This window comes from Haliotis cracherodii, unplaced genomic scaffold (assembly GCF_022045235.1).
Source record: "Haliotis cracherodii isolate W230 unplaced genomic scaffold, xgHalCrac1.p SCAF_12, whole genome shotgun sequence".
Lineage (NCBI taxonomy): Eukaryota > Metazoa > Mollusca > Gastropoda > Lepetellida > Haliotidae > Haliotis > Haliotis cracherodii.
Window position 1 is genome coordinate 17,669,542 of NW_027266267.1, and position 13,438 is coordinate 17,682,979.

Sequence of the window (13,438 nt, forward strand, 5' to 3'; positions counted from 1 at the left end):
TGTGTCCCAATACCTGAGGTCCCGTGTCTGACCTCTTGTGTCACAATCTGTCGACTCCCGTGTTTCACAACTTGTGTCCCAATGCTGAGCCTTCCGGGTCTCGCCCCTTTTGTTCCAAAGGATGGGCTCCCGTGTCTGAGGCCCAATGTCCCACCTCTTGTGTCCCAATGTGTGATGGTTTCTGTGTCTCACCCCTAGGTAAAACAGGATGGGTTCCTTGTCTCACGCTTTGTGTCCCAAGCATGCGCTCCCGTGTCTCACCACTTCTGTCCCAAAGAATGGGCTTTCGTGTTTCACAGCTTGTGTCCATATGCCTGGAGTCCTGTGTCTCACCCTTTTTGTCCCAGTACCAGGGTTCTTGTGTTCAAATCTCTAGGCTCCCATGTCTCGCCCCTTGTGTCCCTATTCATGCGCTCCCGCGTCTTACCCCTTTTGTCCAAATGTCGGGGCTCCCGTGTCTCTCACCTTGTGTCTCAAAGGATTGGCTCCCGTGTCTCACAGCTGGTGTCCCAATGTCTGGGATTTCGTGTCTCACAGCTTGTGTCCCAATGTCTGGGCTAAGGTATCTGACAGCTTGTGTCCCAATGTCGGGGCTCCCGGGTCTTACCCCTTCTGTTCCAAAGGTTGGGCTCCCGGGTTCCACAGTTTGTGTCCCAATACCTGCGTTCCCTTGTCTCAACCCCTGTGTCACAATGGATGGGCTCTCGTGTCTCACCTATTGTGTCCAAAGAGATGAGCTATCGTTTCTCACAACTTGTGTACCAATACAGTGGCTCCCGTATCTCACCTCTTCTATACCACTGCATAGACTCTCGTGTCTCACCCCTTGTGTCCCAATACATGAGCTGAAGTGTCTCGACCCTCGTGACCCAATTCATTGGCTCCCGTGCCTCACCACTCTTGTCTCAATGTCTGGGCTCTCGTGTCTCAACCCTTGTGGTTCAATGCATGGGCTCCTGTGTCTCAACCCTTGTGTTTCAATGAATGTTTGCCGTGTCTAGCAAATATCTGGTCTGACCTTGCGTTTTTTATCTACCGTGCGTTACCTTTATATTAACATTGTTATCCCCCGTGTGAAATTTCATATTTTAATTGTTATATCCCGTGTGTTACCTTTATACTGCAACTGTTGTATCCCGTGTGTTACCTTTATACTGCGACTGTTATATCCCGTGTGTTACCTTTATACTGCAACTGTTACATCCCGTGTGTTACCTTTATACTGCAATTGTTATATCCCGTGTGTTACCTTTATATTACAATTGTTATATTTCATGTCTTACCTTCATACTGCAACTGTTGTATCCCGTGTGTTACCTTTATACTGCAACTGTTATATCCCGAGTGTTACCGTTATACTGCAACTGTTGTATCCCGTGTGTTACCTTTATATTGCAACTGTTATATCCCGTGTGTTACCTTTATACTGCGACTGTTATATCCCGTTTGTTACCTTTATACTGCAATTGTGATATTCCATGTCTTACCTTCATACTGCAACTGTTATATCCCGTGTGTTTCCTTTATACTGCAATTGTTATATCCCGTGTGTTACCTTTATACTGCAATTATTATTATATCCCGTGTGTTTCCTTTATACTGCAACTGTTATATCCCGTGTGTTACCTTTATATTGCAACTGTTATATCCCGTGTGTTACCTTTATACTGCGACTGTTATATCCCGTTTGTTACCTTTATACTGCAATTGTGATATTCCATGTCTTACCTTCATACTGCAACTGTTATATCCCGTGTGTTTCCTTTATACTGCAATTGTTATATCCCGTGTGTTACCTTTATACTGCAATTATTATTATATCCCGTGTGTTTCCTTTATACTGCAACTGTTATATCCCGGGTGTTACCTTTATATTGCAACTGTTATATCCCGTGTGTTACCTTTATACTGCGACTGTTATATCCCGTTTGTTACCTTTATACTGCAATTGTGATATTCCATGTCTTACCTTCATACTGCAACTGTTATATCCCGTGTGTTTCCTTTATACTGCAATTGTTATATCCCGTGTGTTACCTTTATACTGCAATTATTATTATATCCCGTGTGTTTCCTTTATACTGCAACTGTTATATCCCGTGTGTTACCTTTATATTACAATTGTTATATTCCATGTCTTACCTTCATACTGCAACTGTTATATCCCCTGTGTTACCTTTATACTGCAACTGTTATATCCCGCGTGTTACCTTTATACTGCAGTTTTTATATTCCGTGCGTGACTCCCCATCTGTAGTCCCTAAGCCAAGAATTGCGTACATTTCCACGAAAATATCTACTTCACCAGTGGCTCGGGTATGGCATCCTCAACCAAAATATAATGTCACAGTCAGTACGCATCTGCCGGACATTGGCCAAGTCACAGATGGGTCCGAGCTGGCATTTACTGGTATCTCCAAATGATCAACAACTGAAAGATCCAGGACGTCACATTCACGTAAAAGGGGGCAGCATTTCAATGAGTTGCAATGTTGTAGACTTTTGAAGAGTCACAGTTTACATATTAATTACAGTCGGGGCAGAGTTGTGAGGGGTAGATGTATTCACATAAAGCAGAGCTCCTGAATATCGTTATTTAAGCAAGAGAAAAGGGTGACCATGTCAGCGCAGGTTTGCTAGGTTAACGATAAAGAGGGAGTCGTCTCTGTCTTACTTTGTTGACTGCAGTCCATTACTTTAAACCAGAGTCCGAATGAAGGAAGCACTTTTGGCTGTCTGCTGTGGGTGTATTCACTGCATAACAATGTGACATCACCTTTCGTCTACTGTTATGCATTTGGGCGTGGTACGTGATATCCTCCCTTGTTGATAACAGGTTGAACACTGCTAAATTTTACATTTTAGGAAACTGTGTACTTCACCCGAGTCAGGATATATATTGCATAGAATAAACACTGGTTTTCCTGGTTGATTTACTTCCCTTTCGGTTTTAAGGTAATTCAACACATATAATAATATCAAACACTCTTTCTACCCTGTCCATTGATTTGTACATTTCACGTGCACCGACAAGTGTATCAGATTATGCGTCAACACTTTCCTCAGCCTGATACCATTGAAATGGTTATGCCAGAATCATGAAATGTACACAGCTAACATACTCGTGTGTATTTCCCTCAAATACGATTCTGAATCATGTTTAAGCACGTGTGTGTACTATTTCCATCACTGTGACCCAGTAATGCGCTTCATTACCACTGGACATAGAACTGGGCCGATATCGACGCCCACTACTGGAACTAGGTAGTTATACTTCGTTGCGGATGTATTTACAAGGACTTTTATTTAATTATGTTTCTTAGAGTATGGTGAAAGATGACATCATTAACATTCAAAATAGTATATTTCAACATTGGACGATCTTATTGTCTTCTTCATAGACATTGTACAAAGATATAAGTGCACAATGTGAGCTCTGTGCCTCAATAAACAAACCAAATGCTTTAAAAGGCACCCGACAGTATGCAGCCTACCGGATGATCTGGTATAAGTATATTTTGTCACTTTCTGTCACAATCACAATCAACCAAAATGAAACTGGTCAGTATCACATGAAGTAAATATCAGGTTTGAATAACTAACATATACCACTGTTTCATAGGTTATTTACAACACAGAGACAAATATAAAATTTGTATGTACATGTATATTTCAAAAGCTAGATTCCAGGGAATTCGTTGTGTTAGGCTGGCTAATATAGTTTCTATTATCTTGATATCACAGCATCGTTTGCCCATCTTTAGGGTAGATTTCAACACATAACATATATGATATGGCTGCAACACTTACTTTACATTCGATGCGTTAAGATTGCAGTTTACCTAAGGTTGTAGGAGATTCCAGGTTAGCGTGAATAGATGCTCATGTTGTCAATTTCTTGTTTGTCTGGCCCTGAATTGTGAATTTACAGATTGCCGCCATTTAGCTGAATTATTGGTGAGTGCGTTGTTAAACAACAACAAAACAAAAGTGAGAGATTACAACGTTTGCTAATTGACTGAAGATCTGTGCCTTCCTTCAAGTTGTGAAATATATGTCACAAAGAAGACGGGCAGATACATTGATTTCATAGTGTGTATATAGTATTAACATTAACAAAGCAACGCATGCAACATACATTATTTAAGTAAAACAAGGATTACTAGCTGAATGCTCTTATAGGTAGAAAGTACATTTTAAAGTAAACCATTTCTATATAAATCAGTCCGTGTGCTGTCTGGTGTTCTCATCGGACAAAGTATTTTCGTACATCGGATCTGAAAAAAACCGTACAGTTGCCAGATATTATCGCATTTAAAGACAAATATAGATCATAATCAATATGCACTGATTTCATGGTTCAATGGTTGAATACATGAAACAGATGTTTTAAAAGTATGGAACATTTCACAGGCTATAATTATATAAAGTACAAACATTGCACCAGGTCAGCATCTGATGTTAGTGGTGGATTCCGTGGCACCGACCATACCTCAACTTAGACCTGACATATCTGTTTCATATATGATTATTAATGCGTAGATAATTCGCAGCATGCTTACCTTGGAATTAGCTGGTTGTTAATAAAGGGAAATAAGGGTAAAAAACGTAGATTTTAGATAGATACACGTCGTAACGACAAAGTAATCTAAACCTTTGATATAAATGTGTTTATGTGAGATGTGAGATTATGGAAGTATGACAGTACCATCCGATGATTGTTCACATCTTTTTGCGCTGAAAACTTGAATTAAGATATCAAATGGCATGTGCTGTATGCGAGTGAGAAAGTATGGGTTTTACACCGCTTTTAGCAATATTCCAGCAATATCATTGTGGGGTATGTATGTGAACCAAGCAGGAGAACACATGCCTTCGGTATATGTAATATTTCCCGCTAGTGCACATTTATGTTAGGATTTTGCACGTGAGCGAATATCAAAGAGCAGATCATGTGATTTAGGAGTTGAGACAGTCTACCTTTAAAGATTGGATTGAACATAGCATTTGGAATGGAGCCCAGTATGTAAAGATCCATGGGGTATCTTCTATCGTCTTGATAAATCCATTGTAGATATAAGCGACAAAATCCTTTCCATAATTATATAAAATCCCCATAGTACGAATACAACACTATCATAAGCATACTTTCATGAATCACTGTTAAGTGGTGATGATACCAGGTGTTCGTAAAAGGAGATCGTGTCTTGTCCCACCGAGTTCCACCGTCAGAAACACATGCAAATCCGACATGATATTTTAAAGTGATGTGTGAACGTTGAAAATGTCTTCCACATTTCCATTATAGAACATTTGGAATGCTTTAATAAGGCACTGACTGTGAACCATGATCAAACAACTTTTGAGCAGACATTTAATACAGGCAATATCGATTTAATAAAGATATAAATTCTATTTTTTATTTTATTAGGAATTCACGAAGCATAAGCATCACATTGAAGACATATCTATAGAAAACTGTAAGGGACATTCTCGCGTTCTCGCAATCTCGCATTCTCGTGTTTTTGGTACATAGCACTTTATGTCAAAAGTCGACAACGTGAGAATGCGACATTTGCACATGATGCAAAATCTGGCAATCTCGCAATCTCGACTTGTCAAATTAGGCCACTTAAACACGAAATCGCGAGACTGCGACATTTCATTTTCTCGCGATGTCGCGTTCTCGTGTTCTCGCATTTTAGACGCTGTCCGTGCGAATGCGTAATATCATAAGGTCAAGGCGCATGCGCACGTTAGTAGTCCTTTGGTCATGCTCTTTTCATGCTCTTCATTCTCCAAGTAGCATTTAGCAAAATTATGACTTGAGCTTGAAAATGCTATGTAATTTACATACACAAAGTCTGAGTCATCTCCCGTTGTTACAGTTTCCTATGTACTTTATATTAATACTCTCAACATGCTCAATATAATTTAACAAAAGAAATTGTGAAAATGAATGTCCAATGATAGTGAAAACATTAATGTGTCCGAAAGCTGGAAACAAAACTATCACCGTCAGTGAGTGAGTGAGTAATATTGCTTAAAGCCGCATCAGCAGTATTGCAGGTATTCGCGTCTACACTGTCAGTTACAGAAATAATCACAGGCCAGTGAGTTTCTCAATGAGGCAATTTTATACAGGGCTAGAATATTTATTAAAATAAAATTCTTACAGACCAATTTGTATCATTCGGCTGAAATGATATTGTCTGATGTTTTTTTATATGATACCATATTCGCTACTTTAATTAATAGATTTTCATCCGCTCCCGCCTGACAACAAAACATCCCGCCTTACATTATTCTAATGCCCTCAAATTCCTAGAAATAGAAATATTGTTAATATGAGTGTTCCTACTTTCTTTACCTGATGAAATACTCACGTACACAGCCCTACTGAACACACAATGCATGTGAATCGCACCCTTCGACAGCAATTGTACACATATGTCTAAAGTAGGTCGATAAGAACAAAATAAAACGTTAAAAATTAAATGCCTACTTTAAAAAAAAAAATCAATCAAACTGAAATGATTAATTTATTGCGTCCTTAACATCCAAATGACAGGCATGCTTATGCTGTACCCCCCAATATCCAGCCTGAGGGACCGGCATGGCTCTGATTAAGTGAGTGAGTTTGGCTTAACACTGCTTTGCACAGTATTTATTTTCCTAAGTTACATCCTGGCTTGTCAGTTTAAAGGGGCACTAATATTTTTCTCGGCTGTCTAACACTGCCAGCTGGGGCTCACTATCTGCCGTGAGTCGATTTGCTTGCTAACGCAACTGAGCGTGACAAGAGACTGGGCTCCTCGAACAAGGAAGCTACTCAAATTTATACATAAAATTTCGGTGGGTAGTAATTATGATATTTGCATTTTGTTTTCATTCATTTGCTGTTGCATTGGATAGAATCATTTTTTTCCCTCTTGTACCTGTAGGCGTATATACATGCATATTACACTCAATGTGTAAATGTGATTTACTCAGGCAATTTATAAAATGTCGAAAAATTTCAGTAATATACAAATTGACTGAATCCAAGTCCAGATTGACTAACAATTTTTAAGAGGTTCAAAAGGGCTTAAAACATCACAATAGACTATTTTCCCTAGTATTAGAGTGACTGGGTGTGTTTGATTTTACCCCGCTTTTAGCACTATTCCAGCAATAACCACTAGGCTACCCGACCGCCCCGCTGGTATTAGAAGCAAAAACTATAGAAACGTACTTTTAATTTCGTTTCCTTTTAATCCTATCATGTTCAGTCACTGGGTGATGAAATTAAAACATAAAAATGTTTGGAATTCGTAATAACAATAACATAAATGGACCGATTTTCAGTCAATCTGTAAAATAACTGAATATTTAGGCGTTTAAAAAATTGCCTAGGTGAAACTTTATACATTGTGGCTAAACAATATACCCACAATGAAATACTATCAATAAAAGCGATACATGCGCTTACGAATGGCACAGCACAGGACGCTAACTATAGCTAGTCTAGATTTCTGCTATATCATTCAGATACTCACGGGGGAAAAACAATACCAAAGGCAACAACCAGTCTCGGGGCATTGCTGTAGATCAGTGCCCCTTTAAAATGGGAGGAAACATACAATTCTAGGTTTCTGGCACATCCAAGGGACGCAACTCTACACAACGAATTGCGACAACTCAGACGACTGAGCCACAAGATAACTGTATGGGTAATTGGCAGAAAAACGCGACGTCGCGAGATCTTCAAAAACACGAGGACGCCAGGTCGCGACGCGATAAGTGCCGCTATCTCGCGTTCTCGTTTTTTTTAACATATTTACATATAATTGTAAAGACAATTAGCACAAAAGCACGAGAACGCGAGATCGCAACATATATCGTCTCGCAATCTCGCGTTCTTGTGTTTTTGAAAATATTTACATATAATTGTAAAGACAATAAGCACAAAAGCACGAGAACGCCAGATCGCAACATTTATCGTGTCGCGACCTGTCGTTCTCGTGTGTTTGAAGATAGTTACATATAACTGTATAGGCAATTAGCACAAAAGCACGAGAACGCGAGATCGCGACACTTGACCAATGTCGCGTTCTTGTGATTTTGTGCTAATTGCCTATACAGTTATATGTAACTATCTTCAAAAACATGAGAACGCCAGGTCGCGACACTTGACCAATATCGCAATCTCGCGTTCTCGTGCTTTTTTGTCCATAAGCCAAAATCACACACTTGCCGCGCATGTAGATGCCAAGGCCGGGGATTGCCGAAACGTCCGGCCAAGAAAAGTCGGGCCGGGCCGAGCTAGCGGGTAATACTAGCGAGTTTGATTGATTACTGTCGAAGGGTGCGATTCAAATGCATAATGCGTGTTCAGTAGAACTACGTGTTTGGAGTGTTTCATCAAGTAAAGAAAGTAGCGATATGTATATAAGTATATATAGTTACAGGAACTTGGAGGAAATAGTATAAGGGTCACACTATTTTTCTTCAGAATCCCGACGCCTTCCATTAACTGTCCGACGAAGGAGGGCAGTTGAAAAGACCGAGGCCTTCTGCAAATGATAATGCCGTAAGAAATAGCGTTAGCGTGGTTATAGCTCCAACGGATAGCATTTGTTATCACATTAAATTGTACAATATCGGTTTTGAAACATTTACTGCAATTAACGAACAACGAATGTCACTGACCCACGTTTACAAATATGGAAACGACATAGAACAAACCAGATGACGTCACTATTGAACGTCATATGACGTCAACTAACAACGGGCATGGTAATTGCCCGTCGTTAAGGAATATGAGGGCATTATCAAGTTTTATCATCCAAAACTGGCTCCCACAGGAGATATCGCTTGGCTAAGATCAACCGATAACTACATTGCAGGTGGGGCTGCAATGAAATTGCATCACAATGCTTTGCGGACCATGTGATGGCATTGGTTACCACGACGTCACAATCACATGGCATCACTTATGGCTCTGCCACTGAAGCTGTTAGCAGTACTTTTTACACTTAAGACACTGCTTATTACTGTCTATAAACTGAAAAAGGTTGGACGAATGATGTTGGATGGTGAATAAAATCTCACGCTCGTGTCTTTTGACATCAAAACGTCGAGATGAACCATAGCGTTCATAGAACTTTCTGCTTTGCAAATTAATGCACAGTTTTTTTTCAAAATGGCTGCTCCAATATCAATGTCACAATGCAAATTTTCCAAGTCTTTTGATAATACAGAAACATATATGTAGATTTGTACACATATAACTGGTAACATAATATAGCCAAGAACACGCTCCGTTTCTTGTCTGTGAACTGACTGAATTTAAAAAATAGTATCTGACAACTTAGAGTCAATTAACCAACATGGATGCCTAATGGTCTTTTTCAGAAAGATTTGTTTGTTTGTTGTTAACTCCGCACTCAGCAATATTCCAGCTATATGACGGCGGTCTGACATCAAATATATCAACACTCGTTAGAGTGGCCCAGTCGTCTAAGGCAGAGTTGCGTCCCTTGGGCACGCCAGAAACCTATGATTGTGGGTTCGAATCTTGGTTCGCCCCGATTATGTTTCTAGGTTTGTCACCACCATACTCGTGCTGGTGGGTTTCATCTAACAGGTAAACGTCTAAGACCTGCATCACTTCGGGCTTTCCTCCCATATTCAGCTGACACGCTGTGATACAACTGGAATATTGTTTAAAGCGGTGTTAAACCCAACTCACTCACATACACTATATATGTATTATTAGATTAAACATGCATCTATCATGACCTCATTGCTAATGATTCGCATGTGCGCCTGTAACATTTTAACGCAGTGTGATTGACAACGTTAATTGGGAGAGGGAAGTGACCTTTGGGTTGCTCTCCTGATATGTTGAAACACTACTTCCGTCAAGGCGGCTGCCTGAAGACGATAAACATCCCAGTGTCACCCACAAGGTACGGGTAATTTACGTTTGTCATGTCTCAATATATGAATTGTAAATAGTGTATCGTGCCAAATATATGGTAAGTTACTGAATAAATACAGTAGTTTCACGAAATTGGTAATTTTATTTATAATGTTAAGTGTACTTTACAACATGGACCGGGTTTATATTGTATGTTATAAGTGATGTTGGGATCGAGTTATCGTCCTTGGTGAATTGATTGTTTATTATAGGGTTAAGATAATGATTTTGTATAGCACTGATTAGTAAGTTCAAGAGATTTGTATATGCAAGAATGGTCAGATTGTATATCTAATTCACCAAGGCTAGATTTATATTGCACTTACAAATCCTTATAATTACTACAACCTGAAAAATATCTATCATCGATTAAGACTGTAAATTTAAGAAGATCTTTAACAAAATTTAAATGTTGTTCAAATTATTTTAAAATACATAAATATAGAATGTCTAGTGACCATGACTTTGCTGACAGTCTATGTTCTTTCTGTAAAGAAGACTGAGATGATGAATACCATGCACTATTTATATGTCCAGCTTATACTACCTTAAGGATAAGATATTTGCCCTAGTATTACTATCAAAATCCTACCCTGCACAAGTTTGTATTGTTACTCACAACAAATGACGACAACATTTTATTTCAGCTAGCTCTTTATTTGGATAATGTTTAAACTTAGAAATTCTAAAGCCAATATTAACTGAAGCGCTCTGTCACAATATGTCAAATATTATCCAACCATCTGTACTATTGGCCTCATGGCCAGACTATACGAAATAAATTCTGTTCTCTTCTGTTCTTATTAGTAAGTTCATGTTCATCTACAGAATATAGACGTATGTTTTTTTATGAAATGAATGGTGGCTTTGTATGAATAGGTATGTGTATGAAACCTATGTACTATTGTTTTTATAAGGTTATTGTTTTGTACGTTACAGGGTGTCATTATCTACCCGGGCAATAAACACTCTCACGCGTAGCCTTTTCCATCACAAACCCCGGCTACAATATGACAATTGGCATAGGGAGAAAAGGTAAGTGTAATCGACCTGAGGATTGTGTGAGCCTATGCGGAAATACCCACCGTAAAAAGAGGTAAATATTTCTAAACCTTGTACATTTTATCAACATCCTTAAAGAGGCTGTATATAATGTTGATATCTCATATAATCATTAAACGACTCGTGGTTGTTGCTTATTGTACAATAAAACACTCGCTCCTCATGGTTTATTCTCCCTGCAGTGTTGTATTGTACCCCCACTCGTCGTTTATTTCTTTAACAGTGGCCCGCTCATTTATGATAACCTGTGGGCAGTTTAATGATAATTTTTATCTATTTTAGATATAAAATAATGTAAAGCGGGATGTTTTGTAGTCAGGTTGGAGAGGATGAAAATATGACAATTAATTTTGTATTTCAAATTGGTCTGTGAGAATTTTGCCTTTCATAAATATGCTAGCCCTGTATAATATTGCCTCTTTGAGAAACTCACTGGCCTCTGATTATTTCTGTAACTGACAGTGTAGACGCGAATAGCTGCAATACTGCTGATGCGGCTTTAAGCAATATTACTCACTCACTCACTGACGGTGATAGTTTTGTTTCCAGCTTTCGGACACATTAATGTTTTCACTATCATTGGACATTCATGTTCACGATTTCTTTTGTTAAATTATATTGAGCATGTTGAGGATTTTAATATAAAGTACATAGGAAACATGAAAGAAGCATGACCAAAGGACTTCTAACGTGCGCATGCGCCTTGACCTATGATATTACGTATGCACACGGACAGCGTCTAAAACGCGAGATTGGGAGATCGCGAGGAAAAATGAAATGTCGCATTCTCGCGTTCTCGCGATTTCGTGTTTTTGTGGTCTTATTTGACATGTCAATATTGCGAGATTGCGGGATTTTGCATCATGTCCAAATGTTGCATTTTGGCGTTGTCGACTTTTGACAAAAAGTGCTATGTACCAAACACATGAGAATGCAATATCGCGATATCGCATTCTCGTGTTTTGGGCATATTTACCTCGTTTGCAAAGGTCGAGATCGCGAGAATGCAGATAATAACATCCCAACATTGAAGAAGAAATCAATGTTTCCAACGACACTCCACAATATGAGTCATGTGCCCTGTAACCATACTGACAGGTAAAGCGGTATTTTAGCGTTATATCAAAGTGATCATCGTCGTGAGAGTTGCGGTATGCATTGTCACTTGTGTGATACGCGTGTGTATTGTGATCAGTTGAGACGGCCGCCTCTGTGATCTAATGGTTAGAAGGTCTGCCCAGAGAGCGGGAGCTCTGTGTTTCGATCCCAGGTCATTCCCAAAAGTATTAAACTATGGTCTTTGATGTTACCCTGAATGGCGCACAACATTTACAGATAAAACAAGCACTGGTTGGTGACTCAGAGGCAGAATATTGTTCCTCAGTGGGGTAGTCATGTTAAAACGAGGCATTGTATCTCAGTGGGCTGTCAATGCGAGACTGTAATTATGACTAATACAAACAAGTATACACACACTCACGCACAGTCGCACACACACACACACACACAAACACTCACGCAAACACACACATACACACAAGAAAGCACGCACATACGTAGCCACGCACGCAGGAACGCACACGTAAGTGCACGTCGCTAAATAAGGGTAACACTATTGCAACGTTAAACACCAGTTCACATCACCTCAGCTCCTCAGTTGCGACATATCTGTCATTTTGTTTACTAAAAACTGGCTGATCCGGTTTTTCGCATTTGGGTTCAACAGCGAATGCTGCTTAACACCAAATAATAGAAACAGGTTGAAGTCCCAGAAATCTGACATCAATAACATTTTTTCAACTGCAATGTTTCTCTTCTGTTCGTGTGATCATCTAAGCGTTTTGTTTAATTAGTGTGAATTTATATGTATTTGCTATGTGGCATACACTGTGTATTTAGTGACAAAGGTGATACATAAATAGACATGAGCATAATCAACATGGTGTGACTGAGCTCCTTTCACCTACTTGCCATGGTCAACGTTTGGTTTCTGTAACTGTGCCTTTATCGAGCAAACATAAAACATTGTAATGAAAACGTAAAGTAAGTAATAAAGATGTTTTGTTCTTGAATTGTTGTTTAAGGTCGCACTCACCAATATTTCAGCTATATGACGGTGGTCTGTAAGTAATCGGACAATCGAACGGTTAACATAATGAGCGTTCATTTACGCAGTTGGGATACGATGACATGAATCAACCAAGTCATCGAGCCTGACCACCCGATCCCGTCTCCCGCCTCTTACTGCAGGCACATGTTGTCTTTTACGGCCGGCATGGGTTGCTGAAGACCTATTCTAATCCGGTTTTCACGGGTCTAATGATGTTTTGGCTCAAAGGAAAGGAATCTCATATGCTGCACGTGTTCCTCGGTCTGTTGCTGGATCTGATATAATGATGTCTTCCTTCTTCG

At 39.4% G+C, this 13,438-nt stretch overlaps 1 protein-coding gene across 1 annotated transcript in view; it reads right to left on the reverse strand.

Annotated features, from left to right (window-relative positions):
- LOC139457122 (B-cell receptor CD22-like) overlaps window positions 1–1,289 on the reverse strand; it is a 34,655-nt gene extending 33,366 nt beyond the window's left edge. Inside the window, exons 1-2 of the mRNA XM_071238553.1 lie at window positions 1,284–1,289; window positions 466–715 (exon numbers count right to left, since the gene is read on the reverse strand). Coding sequence (XP_071094654.1) covers window positions 466–715; window positions 1,284–1,289 — 256 coding nt within the window. The remainder of the gene's footprint in view (window positions 1–465; window positions 716–1,283) is intronic.
- Window positions 1,290–13,438: the final 12,149 nt, after the last annotated feature.